The sequence below is a fragment of the Uloborus diversus genome, chromosome 10 (assembly GCF_026930045.1).
Source record: "Uloborus diversus isolate 005 chromosome 10, Udiv.v.3.1, whole genome shotgun sequence".
Lineage (NCBI taxonomy): Eukaryota > Metazoa > Arthropoda > Arachnida > Araneae > Uloboridae > Uloborus > Uloborus diversus.
The window spans coordinates 91,264,247-91,286,236 of NC_072740.1; the positions used below are offsets into that span (position 1 = coordinate 91,264,247).

General features: G+C 34.2%; 1 protein-coding gene across 2 annotated transcripts in view; it reads right to left on the bottom strand.

Moving 5' to 3' along the window:
- LOC129231382 (arylsulfatase B-like) overlaps window positions 1-21,990 on the bottom strand; it is a 101,106-nt gene that overhangs the window by 46,679 nt on the left and 32,437 nt on the right. For both annotated transcript variants that reach the window (XM_054865680.1, XM_054865679.1), the window contains exon 3: window positions 4,113-4,225. In XM_054865680.1, coding sequence (XP_054721655.1) covers window positions 4,113-4,225 — 113 coding nt within the window. The remainder of the gene's footprint in view (window positions 1-4,112; window positions 4,226-21,990) is intronic.

The following is a 21,990-nucleotide window of genomic DNA, read 5'->3' on the forward strand; positions in this document are numbered from 1 at the left end:
ATAATTATACTTTTAATCTATTAGCAGTGAATATATAGCTCTGAAAAGATTGAAATGATATTTAAATAAATCTAAACTATCATTAAAAGAATAAAGCATAAAAGATTGATGTCGCACTTTGATTACTAAAAGTGAAATAACTAATTTAAGCTTGCTTTGAATAAGGCCCAGAGTTCATTAAATAAAAATCATGTCTCAAAATTAATGCTTTAATAGAGTTAAAAAAGTTAATAAACAGATTACTTCATTAACTCTAATAATTGAAGAAAACTATCACGCCTTCCATTAAATAAACAAATCAAACCCTGATATATTTTTTCCAGATCAGCAACACTTAGATGAGAGCGCCGCCAGCGAGACTTCATCCGAAGGTTCGCGCACTGGGACAAATTCTATGAGTGCTCTCAGCACCGTAACACTATCCTTATTCACACCACTAGTTTTCAATTGACCTGCTTACTACAGCAATAGTTATTTGTTTTTATTCATTACTGAATGTATTTTACAATGTAACTATCTTCAAACAAGGAAAGTAAAAAATACCAACATAATTTTGTGATTTTAGAAACCATAATATGACAAATAATGTTCTTAAATTATTGAGGGGGCTCTGCCCCCCAAAACAAACTATTGAGGGGGCTCGGGCCCCCTCAAGCCCCATGGAGTCGGCGCCACTGAGTATGGTGCCGGACTAGAGCGACGTGGATGACAGAATGGCGAAATGTCGTATTCTCAGATGAATCCCGCTTCTGTTTATCCAGTGATAGTCACCGCATACATGTGTGGCGTCGATATGGAGACATATCTAATCCGGCAGTAACTGTGGAACGTCCCACCACACGACAACGTGGCATAATGGTTTGGTGCGCAATTGCGTACAATTCCATATCACCCCTAGTTCGTATTCAGGGCACTATGACGGCCCAACGATACTTGGATAATGTGCTGCGGCCGGTGGCAATCCCTTAACTTCAAGGGATACCTAATGCAATTTTCAGCAGGATAACGCCCGACCACACAGTGCTCTCATCTGCCAACATGCTCTTCAAGGCACACAGAGGGCCATCATACTCTCATGACCTGTCACCAAACGAACATGAGTGGGATGTGATTGGACGCCGTTTGCAGATGGTGCCATCCCTCTGGACTCCATTCGCACCGTTATTGACTCTATGCCTAGACGTGTTTCTTCGTGTATTGCTGTTCGCGGTGGTCCTATATCCTACTGAGCCAACGTCGTTCTCGCTCTGTATTCTGCCTATGATTTTGAAACTAAGATAATTTATTATTCCTTGCTGTCTCTTTCTTTTTTCCAAACTTCATTACTTTCTGACCACTCCTTCTTTGGTGTCGCATTTTCAATGTCGAGCAGTGTAGTTAAAGGGTCGTCGTACTCCTTATTAGTAAAGCTTTTCTCTTGCTTCACGGGTGTTCGTATTATTTTGTCACCACCCTGTAAAAAATTCCAAATGGTTATTGATGATTTCCATGGTACGTTTTTCGATTTCACTGGTTTTCCTAGACTTTCTGTGAAAATCAAGTATCTATGTCAAAAAGTTCCATTAACTGCTACAAGTTGCACGAATGCAGACTTCTCATCATTGTAAAAAATATTTTTAGCTTCCCGTTTAAAGATTAACCGAGCGTATTTATTCAGTCTATCCGCTTCAGTTTGATCACGGTCCGTCTCGATTGACTAATCGAGACGGATTAGATAATCCAACTGAGAGCGAATTATTTTCTGGATTCCGTAGCTCTGCTTGATTTGCCAGCGAGTTATAACTGACACTTACTTGCAGTTTTGTCTTAGCTTTGGTGATGATTGCAGTAATGTTTTTGGAACTTTCTTGGTAAATGAGGAAGAGGCTAAGCCATTTTATTGAACCTACCTAAGTTTTTTCTAAATGCTCCAGGGACACGACTGACTTCACTGTAAAAAAATTCCGAAACGTTACTGAGTATTTCCGTGTAACGTTTCGGGATTTCAATGGTTTTTATCCACTTCCTGGAAATATCAAGTTTCTTCGTCAAAATGTTTCCTGAATTGCTACAAGTTGTCCGAATGCAGACTTCTCTCTGTTGTAAAAAATATATTTAGCTCCCAGTTTAAAGATTAACTGAAAATACTTATAAGGTGTATCGGCTTACACTGAACTACGGCTCGTCCATACTGATTAAACTCCCAAAGGGAGCGAATAAGCATGGACTACGTAGCTTTGCAAGAATTGCTATCAAGTGAGATGATTGATCCTTCCTTGCAATTCTGACTTAGCTTTCGCCATGTTTGCAATACTGCTAATGGAACTTTTTTGATAAATCAGGAAGATGCCAAGCTCTTATATTATCCCTACCTAAGACTACTTCAGGAACATGACTAACTTTAAACGGGAAGTTTCTGGATTTTTCAGGAAGATTGCTGAATTTTAGAGGTAAACGTTCCTGGTTTTTGCGAGATATGTTGCTGGCAGAAATTGGGCACATCAGCTGCCTATTATTTTCCAGGAACGTTTCTGAATCGTTTTTATAGTGTTTAACTGGGGGGATTTTTAAAGTCTTCAGAAAGATTTCAGGAAAGTTACTGAAGTTTAGCAGAATACATTTCTGTTTATTGCAATGTACGTTAATTGCAGAAATTAGGCTCATTAGCTGCCCATTATTTTCCAGGAACGTTTCTAAATTGCTTTTGCAATGCATCTTTATATGTCTGTCGGGCATTGTGACTCCAAAATGGATGAAACAATTTTGATTTAGGTTGTTTTTTCTTCATAATAAGGTGACTTGATCGAGTGTGTTTTTAGTTAGCTATGATTCATTTGAGTCGGGGTATCTTTTTTTAAATTAAGTATTCGTACTTGAGTTGAATATTATTTTTTCTGACTGTGCTGCATATCAATGTGTAAACGATTTATTACCCCTAAATCCTCCAACGCCTTTGATTGTACGAAAAAAAAAAGTTGAGGCATTCTTTTAAAGTTTTAATAAAATAATTATTAATATCTTTATTGAATCACGATGAAATTAAGTGTATTCAGCATTAATAATAACAATAATAATAATTTATTATTTTTTTTTTGTTTAGTTAATTGCGAAATAATAATTCATTTTTAAAAGTAACTTTTTTGGCTCATACGTGAATTTGTTCTCACTCAATGCAGTCACTGTAACGAGAACAATGAAAGTAGTAGTTTTGGTGAGAAAAGTTGGCCTAAAAGCACAGGCCTGTCGTGTATTTCATCAAGGGAAGTGGGGGGTGATTCCTCCTTTGAAAAATCGATTTTTTTTTCATATAAGTGGGAGTGGTTTTTGTTCTTTTCCGATTAAATTTGCTTTGAGTACGCTCCCTTTGCCTCCCCTCCCCATCCACCCCTGAAAAATTCGAAATGACGGCCCTGTCTAAGAGTGCATCGAAAAGATAATTTAAAAGTTAACTTAATAAAAGTTTTTCCACTTTCAAAGTATATGAAGCTCGAAAATATTAAATAATCATAAGTAATTGAAACTGAATTAAAAAGAAAAATTTAACAAAAAATTTCAACCATTTATTTTGGTTGTTAATGTTTCATATGAATCCATTCTTTTAGAGTAATGAATCATATGAATGCAAAAGTGTAGTTAAAATACTAGTCTTTACTAATAATAAAGCAGAAAGTCTCTCTGTCCGGAGGATGTCTGTAGGATGTCTGTAGGATGTCCGTAGGATGTCTGTGACGCGCATAGCGCCTAAACCGTTCGGCCGATTTCCATGAAATTTGGCACAAAGTTTGTTTGCAGCATGGGGGTGTGCACCTCGAAGCGATTTTTCGAAAATTCGATGTGGTTCTTTTTTTATTCCAATTTTAAGAAAAAAACTATCATAAATTACGAAATTATCATAACATGGAACCGTAACATGGGCACAAGCCAATTGGCGAGATACGAAATTATCATAACGTGGAACTGTAATTCACCATACATTATTTGTAAATATACAAGCGAACCAAAAGACCTTTAATTTTTCTATTACGGGCGAAGCCGTGCGGGTGCCACTAGTTTTATATAAATTGTGTGTGTCTTAAAGATTCATGGCATTCATTTAGTAACTTTTATTTCTGGAATAAAAAGAGAATTTGTACCTTTCCAACCATATGCGTTTTGTATCCTAATTTCTGAAGATGTTCTGGAAGTATTGTGACATCTAGAGGTAGTCCTGATGCTTCTGCTGGTCTTAAATCCCCATGGTGCAAGCCTTAAAAAATAAATGAATATAAAATAAATAATAAAATACATACTCATACAGATACATAAGTCTCACTTTTTGATAAAAGAAACAGGATTTACTGATATTACTTAATGATATATTTACTTAATGATAAAATTATTGCAATTTTATCATTTGCAAAAATCAAAATTCAGCGTTTTTAACTGCTTATTAAATCCTGCTATTCGGACTTCGAACGGCGCCTTTTTTGAGATTCAAAGCATGGCATCGACAGTTTGAGAAATTTTTCTCGGAGTTTAAACGCAGCTTTGACACTAGTTTTAGGATAGTTTCTAAGCTCTACTTTAGAGGTATTCTCTCTATATGGTGGTCCAAAGGTAGATTCCCTCATATACGAAGCCCTACCGACCTATCTGCAGAAGCAATAGAGCCAAAATGGCTATTTGAAGGTAAGCGCTCGAGAATGTGTTGATTTTAAACAACAGTGCGCACGGTTAAGGTTAAAGTAAATTAATTTCGAATTTTTCACGTTGCAGCCCCCATGATTTCTAGTTTAAATTGATCAGCGTAGTGAGAAAACTGAAATGGCGTTAGAACGATAGGAGTGACGGATATTGCCGGCTCAAAGCATTTTTCAAAATGAGCACTATAAAAGGCTAATGACAGCACGAGAGAGGAGGAGCTACGACTAACTTTGTATACTGCACATGATTAGACAGTAGTAGAAACACCAACCACAAAACATCTCATGTAAAGTCCTACTTGTTCAAAAAACGTTCCAAAAGCAAAGCAGTGTGGAAAACGTGCGACTTCAGTCCGGTGATCGAATTCGTCAATGAGCAAATTTTGTCATATACCAAACGTTCCAGCGCCATTTTCGGTTTTTCAATACGCCAATCAATTTGCGCAAGGAAAAAGGGGGTGTTTCCATTCGGAAATTTAGAAATTCGTTCACTGTAACTGTGAGCACTACGTTGTTTAAATTCATCACAGTCTCGAGTGTATTACTTCAAGCTTCAAATAACCATACCTAAAATTTTGGTTCAATTAGTTCAGTAAATAGGCCTCCCCAAAGTATTTTTCCCTGCTGTAACACTTCATGGAATTGATATGATGTGCAAGCTCTGTAACCTCCAGGAACCCATAGGCAACTAGCAGATCAGGATCCAGATTCGGACCGTGATTGGCCAAAAATTGGACGGCCAAGACTATTTTGAGAAAGTATAACTTACACAAATAAATTACTTTAGAATATTTTTTGTAGATCATACCTTCGGGCACCACCCTAACTATTATTTTTAATTTACTACAGTTAGGGCAAGCCTAACCAGGCAGCATTGTGAAAAGCAACGCAGATCTTGATTCCAACATAACGACGCTGCCAGGTTAGGTTTGCTCCACTTATAGTTTTCCAAATTCTAGTTTTCTTGTTCATTATAATTTTTAATTAAATGAATTGACTGATTTCAGCGATTCAATAGACCAGGGGTTCTCAAATGGTGGGATGTGTCCAGGGGAGTCGGAGATGGGAAAGAAAAATTTAAATAAAATTAATTGATTGCTGTGTGTTTTTACAGCACAGCAAATACACAAAAAAATTAAGTAGTTGTGTGTATGTGTGTATGTGTTTGTGTATGTGTGTAGGTGTATGTGTGTGTAGGTGTATGTGTGTGTTTGTGTGTGTGTGTGTGTGTATGTGTAGTTGTGTATGTATGCGCATGTGTGTAGGATATGGATACAACCTGGACACAGCTTTCGCTAGAGGAACAGCATCGTGAGGAGCCGGTCAACGGTGATGCTGCAGAGGGTGCTGGCGGGAAAATAAAATGATAGCCCATCAAAACAGTCAAATGAAAGCAATAAGCAATCGTGATTGCTCAAAAAGCATAAAAATAGGTCAAAAACTGCCATAGAACTAGTGCAAGATTATGAAATCAGTAAAGTGTACTACAGTTTCTTATAAAATATTATTCAAGAGATCAAAATTCATGTTTTTTTTACCAGTTACTTGTGTTTCTAAAGATAAAACTTAACAATTTGTATAGTTTTTAGTTATTGTTTTAGGGTTTAGACAAAATTAAAACTTGGGGGGGGGGGGTCGCCAAAATACTTAGTCTAAAAAGGGGGGTTGCGATGTCTAAAAGTTTGAGAACCCTTGTACTAGACTATCAAAAGTGCACATTATGTTGGGAAACTTCTGAAGAACGAATATTGCTCAAAACTTACGGCACCCAGCTTAAACACTCTTTGTATAAGCAAACTGCTCCTTGTGTGAACCTCACTTGCAAGATCTCAAAACTAAATGTAATTTCTCCCGTTGATTTTTGAATACAAATATGCCTATCGGTTGTATTTATTATTAATTTGGAAATGAAAATTAAAATAAAAGAATTGTGAAGCAATTATTTTTTCCTGGATCTCGATGAAAATTTTTCAAAAACATCCGGACTTCACTTAAAATTACTTGACCACCCCTGCTATAGACCTTATTCACCTACAACGAGGCCCAGCGCTCTCAGCTTCAACTTAGAGGAACTCTGAGAGGTTAGTGACTGTATGTGAATCGATAGACTTTTCTTCTGTTACCTTTCACGTTTTATTTTCTTGTTTTGTCTTTAGAATTCGTTTTTAGAAATTGAAAATGATAATAATAATAATAATAATAATAATAACTAACAGCTTTCTTTTCACATAAAAGAGCTATATACAGTAAACTCCTGATTATCCGCGGAATAGGGTGGCATGGTAACCGCGGATAAGCGAAAACCGCGGATAATCCGAATAATACTTAAAAAACGATATTACTGTAGCAATAGCTAAAAAGCATGAATAACACTCACACATACATTTAAATTTTTGCTAAAAACATTTGCTACATTCCATCTACTAACACTGAATGTAAAAAATATACATATGTAAAAGCTAAAAACGACCAATAACACAATCATAACGTTTAATAACCGTTAAAAAAAAGTGAAAAAACCCGCGGATAATCCGAGCCGCGGATAAACCGACCGCAGATAATCGGGAGTTTACTGTATTTTATTTTCAGAAAGTTGTTCGAATTGTAAAAAACGTATATTTAAAGCAATTTACAACTTAAGCCAAATGAAAGAGAAATTAAACTTGACAAGTGAAGTTGGTACGCGGAAAAGTAGACCTGTTTACTTCTGGAAGAAAATATTCTTTCGGTTTTTCTCAAGTTTTTGAAACTGTTTTTTTTTTTTTTTTGTCACTCTTTATGGACAATTTTAACCTACTTTTGTTTGCAATTTTCCTGCCATATTTGCATTTCTTTACACAAAAGTAGCTTCAAACACGTATGGGTAGTTTTCATTGCCGAACTAACATAGCACCTATGTATGCAAGACAAATACCTAACGACTCCGACAAGGCATTCAGACTTCAGTTTTGCTCTCGTTTCGAGCCCATCAATCTCGAACAGCGATTAGGCAAGTAGCCTCATATAGAAGCTGAGTGTATCTTCATACTGTTAACTAAAAATATATTTAGACATCATAGTACGGCAGTTACATAACTGCAGTTGATAGATGGTATAACTGAGTTGTTTAGAATTTGTTTGAAATTTGCCTTTGCTCCAGCAATGGGGCGATAACTTGTAAATTAATCCATGACTATATATAGCTCAATCCAATTTACCAAGGTAGCATTTTTACGCACATATTTGCCCTTAATTCTTGGAATCTTAAACTTGGCTTTTAATTTTCTAAGGAAACATCATGTATCATAATATGAAGTGTCGACATTCTAAAATATTTCCCTGTATTTAAAAAAATAACGGTTTTGATAATAATTCCGTAACGCATGCAAATCTTTATTTTTTAAGAACAATATATATATATATATATATATATATATATATATATATATATATATATATATATATATATATATATATTAGAAAGTCGATACTTTATATTAGGACACAAAATAGCTTCTTATATTCGAATATTTTTAAATTAAAAGCCAAAGTTTAAGATTTCGGGAATAAACAATGCAAACACAATTCAGAAACGTTCATGGAAAATAATGAGCAGCAAATGTGCTTAATTTCTGTCGTTACGTATTTGCCAAAAAAAAAAAGGAACGTTTCCTGCTAAAAGTCAGTAATTTTCCTAAAATTAACATGGAATCTTTCTGAAGTATTCAGAAATCTTCCCGGTAAAAGCCAGTCATATTTCTAAACTACACCATTAACCTTTAGAGAAAACTTATTTCTGTTCTAAACAATAGCTTGGCCTCTTTCTGCTTCACCAGTAAAGCATTACAGCAACTATGGTCAAAACTAACAAGGAGAGGTTACGGTCTCGGAAATTCAGATCGGGATGAGATTTGGCATATTAGTAGTATCCCTTAAGGGTACTCTCAGGGTAAAGTAATAAAGCGCACTAGCCATAAAATTCCGAGAAAACAGCCTTTAAAGATTTACGCGCAACTTATTAACTAGTAGAGATTGTTCGTAAACAAGCGCCCGGTGGTCATGTGGGCAGCGCGCTGGGGTTCCATGCGGTCAATCCGGGTTCAAATCCACTGCGAGTTTTTTCATTTTTGTTCATTTATAAAGTGACTATTACCGCTTTTTGCAGTTTGCAAAACTCTATTTACTATTCTCACAAACAAGTGATTACACATTTTTAGATATTATAAACTTTGACGAAGTAAATGATTTTTGCAATAAAAACATAATCAGTTTCTTTGTGGATGAGTAAGAATGTTGTTTTATTGCATATAAGCAGGTAGTCAAATTTTAAAAAAACCTAACCGTACTTATCGAGCAATGGTTTTGCTCCTTGATTCTGTTATTTGTAAATTTATCGTCTGCTGTATTTTTCATTGAATATTCAACTCTTTATTTTCCATCTATTATTGTTTGAAATGTTCATATTTGTTTTCATCATTAAATTTATTTATCGTCTGTACTGTATATTAGACTGGAACATTCTATACCGTGAAAAAGGATTTCAGTTTTTAAAATATTGTGAATCGAAATGGTCGGTTATTGAAGTAATCCTGAAACAAATAAAATCTGTTGGCAAAATGGATCAAAATTCATTGCACAAGGAATTGTTGAAGCAGAGATTAAAAGATGCGGTCGTTTATTACGAGAGCTTGCTTACTGAAAACCATTTGATTGCAGCAGAATCATCAAGTTCAATTTCTCATGAAGCAGTGTTAATGGGCGAAGAAATTTATGAACGTACTATGGATATGCTGGTTGAAAAAATATTTGTAACTGATGACGAACTTGCTCATGAAAATGAAAACTGTGAGGAGGAACCTTTTGAGCAAGTCGAAATTCAAAGCTCATCAGCTGAATACGAACCAAAAGAGAAAAAAAGAAGAGAGGTAGAGCATCTTCCTTTGGATTACAAAATTAAAGTTGTGAACATAGCAACGGCTCACCCCTCATGGAATCTACAAACCTTACAAAAAAAAAAGGTTTAAAAAAAAAATGAATATTTATCGCAATGGGAGAAAGAAATAAAAAATGGAGGAAATCTATTAGATCAATACGATGTAATCAATTCTTGGACATATGATCGTTTTCTAGAAGCTCGAGAGAATTATCAACAAGTTACTACTCGGAACTTGCAACAGTGGGCTTTAGCAGCAGCACGACAGTTTACAGATTTTGAATTTAAAACATCTGACAGTTGGGTAAAAAAATTTCAAAAGGAAGCATGCCATTCGTCAGCGAAAAGTCACAAAATTTGTTTCAAAAAGAGAAACTGCGACGATCGAAGAAACTTTGGCTTCTGCAGACACTTTTGTAATCCAGACGTTAAAGTTGATACCGAATTTCAAAAACGATTATGTTATCAATGCTGACCAAACTGGTAAGTAATTAAAAACTTATTTTACAATCTTCAGACCAAGGGCGGATCCAGCTTCTGGTTTAGGAGGAGGTCATTTTCGGAAAGGGAGGGGTAAAAGGGTAATTTTTGTGCGAAATGGGAATTTTTTTTTAAAAATATGTCCCAAAAATGCAATTTTATTCTATATTTGGTCATTTAAAAGATGGGTCATGACCCCCCCCCCCCCCACAACCCTCTCTCTGGATCCGCGCCTGGTTTTGACAAAATATTTTAATTCCCATTTCCTTTTTCCAGGATGTCAGTATCAGTCGGCGTACAACAGGACTTTAGCTCGAAAGGGAAGTAAAACTATTTTCGTCAAAAGGCACGACATGAATAGAGTAATGCATTCATATACAGCTCAATATTCTTTTACCCTGTCTGGAAAAGTTCTGCCCTTTGTATTTGTTTTTTTACAAAAAGCAACTGGTATTTTTGGCCCCCGAATTCAAAAAACAATTGATAAATACTAACAAAAATATAAAAATGTCATAATAACATCTTTGAAATCAGGAAAGGTAACGACAAGACTATACATCGAATTTTTAAACCGTTTGCTTGAAGTTTTATGTGGGAAAGGAAGAATTTCTATTGATTATCGACTCTTCGGGAGGACAAACAAAACCTGAACTATACGACCAAATTTTCCAGGATGATGAAAAATCTCCAACTTTTCAGTTAAAGGGATTCCACCAAAATGTACTCCACTTGTTCAACCTTGCGACGTCTATTTTTATAGACAGGTAAAGAATTTAATAAAAAATATACATAATTGCGCGTTTCTCGTTGAAAATAATAGAGAAATAAATGCCCGTGAAGACTGCATAAAAATACAATCAATTGTCCATCAACTGTCATCGCCAATTTTTGATAAAATGATTCGATATACCTGGTATACTTCTAAACATTCTAACAAAAGAGAAATTTTTCTGAATGTAAATGAAGTATGTTTTCCAACGACTCTTTCACAAAAAAGTTGATCCTGTAAGCAATCTTCCTTTATAAATTGTGCGAGATATCAAAACAGTTTTTGTTTTCCATGTTTTCATGATAAATATCATTCTGGTGTATGTATATAAATAACAACTATATTGTTAAAAATCATCTATAAATTAAGCTCCACAGTAATTTTGTAGCCGTTGTAATTCAAATTTTAACTTGTATCGATTTAATTTATCTCCATTTTCTCTATTCAAGTGCTTTACGTGTTTAAAAATTTCGCATTATCTTCAATTCAAATTGTACAAAGCTGTAACAGTTACTTTATAAATGAACAAAAAAAAAAAAAAACACTCGCAGTGGATTTGAACCCGGATCGACAGCATGAAAGCCCAGCGCGCTGCCCACATGACCGCCGGGCGCTTGTTTACGGACAATCTCTACTAGTTAATAAGTTGCGCGTAAATCTTTAAAGGCTGTTTTCTCGGAATTTTATGGCTAGTGCGCTTTATTACTTTACCCTGAGAGTACCCTTAAGGGATACTACTAATCTGCCAAATCTCATCCCGATCTGAATTTCCGAGACCGTAACCTCTCCTTGTAAGACAGAATTGCGGGTGAGTACCAGGCATCTGACTTGCCTGCAATTGTTGCAAAGCTACAGCATCCGGAGGTTTCAGTGCACCCTTACGTGGAACTCAATCACTTTCAAGGCGAAAGATCAAGTAAAGACTCTAAGTTAATCTTTACACTGGTAGCTAAAAATATGTTCCCAACAGAGAAGTCTGAATTCATTCAATGTAGAGCCCCTTGAAAAGGAGAGGCTGACTTATCCAACATTTTGGGTCCAAGACAGAAATGGATCCAACCTCCTTTCTAGTACTTATAAATACGTTATAATATTCGCTGGTTGCTATGTCGTAAGCTAATTGATGATACGTTGAGTAAAATGTCACTTAAGATGAATTTAGAAAGATAACTTAGTTCACAAATCCAAGAAAAATGTATCGGGGAATGTTTACTGTAATAAACCTCATTTTCACACATTTGTTTTTAATTTGTATTAATTAAATCGTTTTCATCTACGGAATAAAATGATCAAACATCAATCAAGCAACACATCTAAAGCTTGGGCACCAGTTTTCTGCAATGAGGCTTTTGTACAAATACTTCTTTTTTCGCCGAACAGTTTTAGAACCAAAATGTCGGATAAGTCAGCTCACCTTGTATAGGACCGTTAATGCAACTTGTAGAAATTCAAGAAACTTGAATTTCACATGAAATTGGACAAAACCCATGAAATCACGAAATGTTGCAAGGAAATAATCTGATTATCAATAATAGGTTATGTGAGTAAGAAAATGTAAAAATAAAATCTATTTTGTGATAATAGAATTTTTTTTACAGTGGAGGGCAAGTATAAGCGTAAAAATGTCTCATTTGTGATTATAGGATATGCAAGTGTGCAAAAGAATAGATGGATAAACAGTCGTGAAAGTGTTAATTGAATTATTACATCACTTCATATTCCCCAACATAGCATTCATATAGGAAATGTAATTGAGCATGCTATTGAAGGTATGTAGTCTTTGTTATCTTTGAGATTCTTCTTTGGAATAAACATCAAATCATTCAACCAGGAATGTCCAACCGAGACATTATTTTTACGTTGATATTGTCACTCCACCATTGTCTGTGAAACAAAAAGCGGTATATCGACCTCAAGGACTTCTGATTCAAACAGAAGTACTCGCAAGGTCGTCGTAGTATGCAACAGGAATTGTGAATTTTATATGCTAGGTAAGCTGTGTTGAGTTATTTAAGAACTGTTTCTTTTTGTACGTGATTTATACAGCTTTCTATATTTTTTAGCTTTTCAAAAGCGGTATAATATACATTTATTATTTCCATGATACTATGTTGCAAGTTACATTATAGGCATTTCATAAGACCACAATGGCTTGTAATTACATTCAAATGGCCGATGAAGAATTGTATAAACTACAGTAGAACAGATAAAGAATATTGTATTTTATCTCCTAAAAGTATAGTTAAATTATAAAATATAGCAACAGAAAGCAGAATCAAATTCTAAAGCATTATGTACAAAAGAAATTATTGTCTTATAATTTTTTTGGGGGTGGGGATAAATGGAGAATTATTATTTCTTTTCATCCATTTTTCCTGAAAAACACATTTTTAAGGGAGAGTTAAGTGCGAAGAAATCGATTCAACAATTGTATTGGAACAATTGTATTTAAATATTTTTGGAATATTCTTCCCAAAAAACCATGCATTAGTGCAATAATGAAAGATATTGAAAAAACTAGCAATCAAAAGAGTATATTGAAACAGGTTTTTGACGTTCTCGTCGCCCCGTAATCACGATAAAAGATCTTTAAATCTGGCGAGGATTTAAGAAAATTCGCCAAGTTTTGCGACTGTTCTTTAAAATATCAGTTGAGGCAGTGAGAAGCAAAGGGCCAAAATTAAAAATTTGGAGATAATCAGTTCAAAAGCTAGGAAAACCTCTCCTCCGTCTTAGGGCAAAAGATGGTATGTACTAGTAGCTTTGGTAGGTGCTGCTATACAGCATGATTTAGAGGAAAATTCAATGAAAGCCTACCTAGGATATGAACTTAAAATGCATTTTACTCGAAACTTTAAAAAGTTCACTACATGAGTTTGCTTTGCTATGCTAGGTACAGTCATAGAAAAAAAAAAAAAAAAGAACCGAAACACTCGTTCGTGTTCGAAGCGTAGAGGGGACACCTAACACTAGAAACACGTGTTAGGTGTTTTTTTTCTGAAATAATGTACTCTTCTCAATTCCGTTGCTTAATTATTGTTAAGGGATCGTCTTCATATTGAAATAAGCGTCAACTTAAACATTTTTTATGAGAACCCCCCCCCCCCCCCTTTTTCTTACATATTTGTGATCAGCACCATCACAGTTAACTTTGCATACAAAGTTGTATTTTATTTGCTTCATCCATTGCTGCACAATATGATTGAGAAAAAACTCCCAGGTATAATGTTTAGTTGATTTTTAATACTTTTGCATATAATATCTAGACAACATTGAATATGGGAAAAATTGTTTTTTTTTTTTTTTCGAAGTATGAATCAACTTTACAATAAAAAAGTCATTTACTATATAAAAAATAAAATTTTTAATTTTTTAAAAATTCTGAAATTATGATATTTGAAAAAAATATAATCCGGGAGCCTTATATTACATTTCGATGGGAATGCAATCTTGAAGAGATTTTGTACAGGTATCTAAAATTTGAGTTCAAAATATTCAGTAGTTTTTATGATTTGTTAAAATATCAATTTTTCTTCCGTTTGATGGTCCGTTTAGTGTTTTCAAACTCTAACAGCTGATGTTGATTTCTATGTGAAGAAAGAGGTAAATTGGTCAACAGAAGAATGCAATCACTTGTAATGTTTCACTTTTGCACAAGAGTTATTTCTATGTCACATGTTCCTAGTCAGAGAAGGGGGGGGGGGTGCCTCCTGGTTTGGAAGAAAATGGGATACTTGCGGTTCAAGGACCCCAGGAACCAACTTAAACTCCAACTTAACCACCAACTTACTTAAACTTTATTTAAACTATCAACTTAAAAATGTCAACCCAGTCAGGGTACAACTTAAACCGTATATAAAATGGGTTGGCATTATAAAAGAGGCAACAAGTGGCTGTGGCATTGATTCGGACGTAAGAACTGCCTCCGAAGGCCTTGGTTTAAAAATTATTGCTGATCCTAATGTCGTGGTTTATCTACATGTAAGGACGTTTTAAACCCCCTGACCGTGTGGGTTTTGCAAACTCAGCCACCTCAGTTGCAACCACCATTGTAATTTTGTTTTTCGTAGATCGCTGACTATTGTAACTGGGATTTATGTTCATGATATGTTCTTAGTGCTACAATTTTCTACATTTCACTCTTTTTTTTTCATGGAGGGAAAAAAATCAAAACACTGGTTCGTATACGTAGGCTATTAACACGGGAGACACGTGTATGGCGTTATTCCTAAAAAAAAAAAGTACTTTACATAGTTTCGTTACTGAATTTTTGTTGAGGGATCGTTTTCATATTAAAATATGCATCAACTTTACAATTTTCTATGGAAACCCTACTTTTTTATTACATACTTGTGATTAGCGTCATCACTTAACTTTGTATACCAAATTTTGTTCAAAAGACTATTTCTCTCGTACTTGGGACCAGTTCTAGCCAAAGCTGCAATATAAAGGTACTGTTAGTCGCTCTCGTTTGAGGCCCAGCTCAATTTCGAAAGGCAAAACACCTAATAAAGAAGATGAAAATGTACTCATACTGGTAGATAAAAACTTTTCCACACCAGTGAAGCCTGCATTCTTGAAACTTGTAGCAGTCCAGGAAACTTTTTTCAAAGAAACTTGTTTTTCACAGGAAACGGGTAGAAATCCGTTAAATACCGGAACGTTGCCTGGAAATAATCACTGATGTTTCGGAATTTTCTTACAGTGCGAACGCTTACAGTGCAAATAATCTGCGAACACTATGAAATCCTTATTGATGATAAATCTGAGTACCACATTTTTAAAACAAAATTAAATTTTGAATAATTTTTATCTAAACTTTGGGCTTCTATCAACAGCGCTAGAAGGAAAATTATCACCAATCAGTTTTAATCTTGAAAAAATAATTTAAGTTTCGGGAGTTAATTTCTTAATTATTGGTTCATTTTACAACATTAACTTCAGAAATGACTGCATCAATGAAAACACTTTTGTTGATACAAGACATCTTAATGGAAAATTTAGTACAGAAAAATTAAATAATGTCTTTTTTGGTGAGCAGTGATTAAAAGAATTGTATTAATATTTCGATTTTGTAAAAAAAAAAATGCTTTAGAATTGTTTGTTCTCTCTTGCCTTTTTAAGGTATTGACAAATCATATTTATACATTTTAATAGGAGGGATAACTTATCACACTAAATGTAACATATCTACTGAAAATGATCCTACATAATAAATTCGTAAACATTAACCATTCTATTTTTAATGCTTACTGAAAACTTACTGAAAAAGTCTTTTTAATTTTACTTTATAACAGTAGGACAAAAGAGATCTTTTGTCAGATGTCTTTTCCTCCATAAGTTCACGTCTTTTGCAGCGAAATGGAAGTTCCTTATGTCCTTGAAACACGTGTCTGACATTTTTATTGCTGTTTTGTGCTTCTAACGGTGATTTGTATTTTCAATTTTTAATGACTATTGAAAAGTTTAAAAAAGGAAAAGGTTCCTTCACTTTTTTGAATGGCGAGCGCTCTGATTTGAAAGTAAACAGACTTCCTCTCAACAACTGTTAGGTTTAAGTTTCGTATAGTAATACTTAGATAGAAAAAAAATGTGTACATAGTTGACATAAGATATTTCGGATTGATTGTATCCTCATTATGTTTAGTGATATTCCCATCAATTTTTTTGAGGGCATACTCCCAGTAATCCATTACGCGCAATTTGTGTATGTGATCATATACATAGTATGTCATAATATGAAAATGTATGAAGCTTGAAGGTATACGCTATATATCTAAAAAATGTTAAAGAGTATACGGCTATATGGAGTATATAACCTATGGGAACACCACTGATTATGTTATACAAATGATTCTCAACCAGGGATACGCGTGTCGCTTGAGGCTCGCGAAAACCTGCAAGAGGTATATGGTTAAATGACAAAAGTATACAAAATTATATTCACAAATGCTAAAATTTAATTGTGAAAAAATTGTGATTACTACTGTATGATCCTACATTAAAACAGAAGTCTTTCAATTTTTTTTTTTTTCCTTTTTTGAAAATTAATTTCTGGACTGCACTGTAAAAAAATTCTGAAACGTTACTGAGTATTTCTGTGTTATGTTTCGCGATTTCAATGGTTTTATCCACTTTCTGGAAAAATCAAGTGTCCTTGTCAAAAAGTTTTCTGAACTGCTACAAGTTTTACAAATGCACACTTTTCACTGTTGTGAAAAATGTTTTTAGCTCCCAGTTAAAAGAGTAACTGAGCGTATTTATAAAGTGTATCGGCTTCAGTTTGATTACGGTACGTCCAAACTGATTAAGCTTTCAAAGGAAGCGAAAAAGTTCATGGACTATTTAGGTTTGTAAATTCCAAAGAGAGCGAAAAAGTCCATGGACTTTTTCCATGGTAGTTTTGCAAGAATTGCAGGCGAGTATATTTCTTGATATATACTAGTAATTCTGGCTTTGCTTTGGCCATGTTTGCAATGCTGCTTTTGGAACTTGCTTGATAAATCAAGAAGGTGCGAAGCAATAGTATTGAATCTTCCGTAGTTTACTCTATTTTTCCAGACACACGACTAGCTTTAAACGGGAAGGTTTCTAAATTTTTCAAGAGACCAGGATAATTTCTGGGAGGTTACTGAATTTTAGCAGAAAACGTTCCTGGTTTTTAGTGTGGTATTGAAAAGGAATATGAAGAACTAGCAGATTTTGCAAGGAAATACCTTCTGGGTTTAAGGACAACGAAAAGGGGTTTCCCAGTTTAACTAACATGAAAAACAAGGATAGAAACAAGCTTAAGTTGAGGATGATTCGCGTCTTTATTTGTGTGTGTGTGTGTGTGTGTGTGTGTGTGTGGCCAAAGTGGAGCTAAACATTAAAGAACTTCGTAAAAAAAAAAAAAAAACCGCCAGCCAAGCGTGCCCTCTAGCTATTTCCTCAGATTTTTTAATTTTTATGCATGACAAGTAAAACTTTGTAATAAAATGAAGATTAAAACAAAATTCTTTGTTTTTCATTAAAATTATCTATTTTAACTTAAAGAGTTTAACGGTTAAGCGTAAACTAGTACAACACATTTTAATAAAACTAAAATGTTTTTGTTAGGAGTGCGCATAGTTAATGATACACAAATACAGGTTCGTAGGTTGTAAAAGGTTGAGAGTCCCTGATTTATTTGGTACTTGTATATATACATTTAAACGTTATTTATATTTTCTAACTTAATGCTACATTAAATCTTCCCTCATTTTTTTAGCCTCTTTTTCTCTTCATGTCACACGCTGCTTGTCATACCGGTAATCCATTCTATCCTCTACAAACACCAGCGGAATTTTTCGAAAGAAACAGTCACATTTCAGATGAAAAAAGAAGACCGTTTGCTGGTAAGACAATACAAATCTTTTCATAGTCTACTTTTCCTGGTTAAGTGCTTAACTGAATTTAGACATCGTTTGTCCTTCATATTACTTCAATCGCGAACCCTTTGGAGCGAGGAGAGCAAAGATTTGAAGAAAAAGAAATTAATTTTTCTGCTTAGAAGTTTAAGTTTTTTTTTTTTTTTTTTTTTTTTTTTTTGCATAATGAATAATGTACTGCAGTTTTGAAGTTTGAAAAAAAGTTGTAAGTGCGAAAGGTATAAAAGTTAGAAATTTAAGTCAAAAGAAGCTGTACAAGAGCAGAAGTTGTATGTGGCGGTAATATTTGCGTCATGTACGACATTACACTGTGAGGCAAAAAAAAAAAAAAAAATCTTCAAAATGCTTCTGGCACCATTCTTGCTGATTCTTATGTAAAATGATCCCCTGAGTCCAAATATGACCACCATTTTCCTCCATCACGTCCCACTTTTTTGGAAATGGCTCCACCAATTTTTTTACCGATTACTGCGAAGGCAAAAGCAAGGGTTATGATTTTAGCAGTCTATGTTAGTATTCAGGTATGCTCCTCCGTCGCGCCTAAACAAATCATCCGATTTTGATGAATAAGCTGTCAATCGATTCGTTATTATGACACTGGTAACATAGGCTACATTTTAATCGACTTCAACAGGAGGCGATTTTGCTTTGTAAACCTCAATATTAACTGAGTTCTACTTTTTTTTTAAATTTTTTGGGCGGGTTTTAAACAAATTGATTTATTTGATGATTTAACCACCATTTGTTTTTGTAATTTATATTCATTTGTTAATATATAGTAGAGTATATGTATTTTAAGTTATGTGCAGCAAAATTATATACCTCTTATTTACACTTCCCTCTTATCCTCACATTTTCTTACAACTTTGCATCTATATCACTAAGCTTACATTTCCCACAGACTAATATTAACTGCGCCGATTCTGTACAGTACAGCGCAGCGTTGTTGGTACAGTCATAGAAAAAAAAACGAAACACTCGATCGTATTCAAAGACTATTGACACTACAGACACGTGAGAGGTGTCATTGTTTCAGGAATAAAAAGTTCTACAAAATTATGTTAAAAAATTGTTGTTAAGGGGTCGTCTTCATATTAAAACGAGCATCAACTTCAAATTTTTCAACGAGAACCCCCTTTTTTTATCACATATTCGTGATCAGCATCCTTTTTTAACTTTGTATGCAAAGTTTTGTTTAATTCGATCCAGCCGTTACTTCAGAATCGAGTTTTGAAAAATTCCTCTCGTAATGTTAAAACGTATTTTGATATTTTTACTCATAACACAAAAACTAGATTAGGCACGGCAAAGATTGGTTTTTTGTATCAAAATATGAATCAACCCAATAACAAAAACGCCCTTTACAACATCTAAAATGTAATTTTAGTTTTTTTATGAATTATTTTAATACTTTTTGAAAAAAATATGATCTGAAACCATATTAAATTTTAACAGAAAAACAATCTAGAAGAGCTTTTGTGCGGGAATCCAAAATTTGAGCTCAAAATATTCAGTAGTTTTTGCACTATGCTTAAAACTTCATTTTTTCTTACTTTAGGGGACCGTATACTTTTTTAAAACAGAAATTATGAAAGTTGGTTTCTTCGTAAAAAAAGAAAAAAAAATGTTCAACAAAATAAGCAAACCAATTATAACGTGGTTTTTCTACATTAGAGTTACGTCTATGAATTTTTTAAATGCATAAATTCATTCGTTGTCTCAGCAGAAGAACAACACAATATTGCAACCGTCAGTTTTTTGTGGATATCATTCAAACGTCAATGTGTGAATAATGCGAAACACTACTTCATTGTTTAATAAAAGAATATTTTATAGAAATTTTTTAATTAAAAGAGACACTTAAAATACTTCTGTTTTTTTTTTCTTGCAATAGACAGTGTAGAATTAATGGCTCTTCCCGGTAATAATTTGCTAAAAGGAAAAATTATTGCCTTGTCTAAATCGGGAAAAAGCACTCGAAAAATAGCCGACAGTGTGAAGTTTCGCCTTTAACAGTATCCAGATGGGTCAATAGGTAATATTTGCTCTTAGATAAGTTTACTGGTTTTTAGGAATTATTATTATTATTTTTTGTAAAGTATTTGAATAATTTTCAATGTGGTAGGATAGGAAATTTTAGTAGCAGTAGAGGACCGCGTGCTTTGAGCCTCATTCTGCACGAAAGTAGTAGTTGTAGCTAATTGTGAACTTTTTTTAACAAAACATTAATTTGCGTGTTAGATTAAGTTGAGTTTTTGTCTATTCTTAATTATAATTTAAATACTTTTTTTTCTATTTATTTTCTCGGTCATTGTCCGTGCATTTCACATTAAAACTATTCTCGCAAGACAAAGATAAAATTTCAATTTTTTTTTTTTTTTAATAACGTGGAAAAATATCGACCAAAAAAAAAAGAGTTGTAAAAAATTATTGTTATCAACTACTAGATGCCTATCTTATTAAATGCATGTTTTTCAGAATCCAATATCTGAATATTCGGCTCCACCTTTATGACACTGGCTCTCTAATTCAACTTTCTGGTCTTATTCTTTAAGCAAACAACGAGCCACATGGGCCCGCGTCTCCACTGTGGTCTGGTTATTCCATTCGATAGCTGCAGAGAGTCCTAATAATGAGCACAACAGCCCTGCACCGAACATCTGGATTAACCGAACAGTGAAGCAGGTATCATGTCATTGAAACCGAGAGTGCCTAAAAACTGGTGGATGAAGAAAATTTATCTCACCAGTGAGATGCCGTAAACATACAGCAAATAAATTTACTTCACCTACCAGTTTATTCGCACTCTCAGCTTCAATGAGGTGACTTCTGCATCCTGCACAATTAGTTTCGATTCCAGTCTGCGAAATCCGTAGCAAGGACGAAATTAGTCTCTGGATCGATTAAACTGATCTGTCCCGGGTATGCTTCATGAAGTATTGCTATAGCTGCGCCAGCCTATAGCCTCACACTATAGGAGATGTTCATTTGCAAGTATATAGTACGCGATACAAAATCAAATAATACTAAGCTTTGTTTGCATCTGCTAAGTTACAAAATCGGAGAAATGACAAGAAGTCTGATTTCGGTTCACCTTGGTTTAAGCTAAAATAACTTTTGTCTTTTTAAATCACGGGTTGGACCATGTCGAAACTTGTTGCTAGAAATAGCATTGGGAAATTACTTTCCTAAATTGTTTTTGAGAGTCATTACATGTTTAACTTAAACCGCCAATTGTGTTATGCATTTTTAATATTACCACGCATTATGATCTTCCGCATCAAATTTGGATTTGAAACAAATTCTCTTTTTTTTTATTACAAAAAAGCCGCTAAAGCAATTACCGTGTTTGTCCACTGTGTTAATTTATGTAATCAAATTTTTACCAAATAAAGTTCGAGTATGAACAGTTTGCTCATTAACGGGTATTTATATTCTTCTGTTTCTGTTTTATTTTTCAGATTGATGCTTCGTTCATTTTATGTATATAGAGCAAATTTTCACGGAATAAATAAACCTTGCTTCTCTCGTGTCTCCAATCTATTAAATGCAGCAACTTCCCACGTTGTGCGGTACATTTTTTATATTTTTGTGTGCGATGGCCCAAACTTCTGCCGATGTTCTGCGAAATTAAAAACGCGCAATTCCATTTGACATCAAAAGACTTTCTATTCATTCCAAAATAAACCTGTAACATAGGTGCAATACATTTATCAAACATATTCGCATCATGATTCTAGGTATAAGGTTTGATATTTA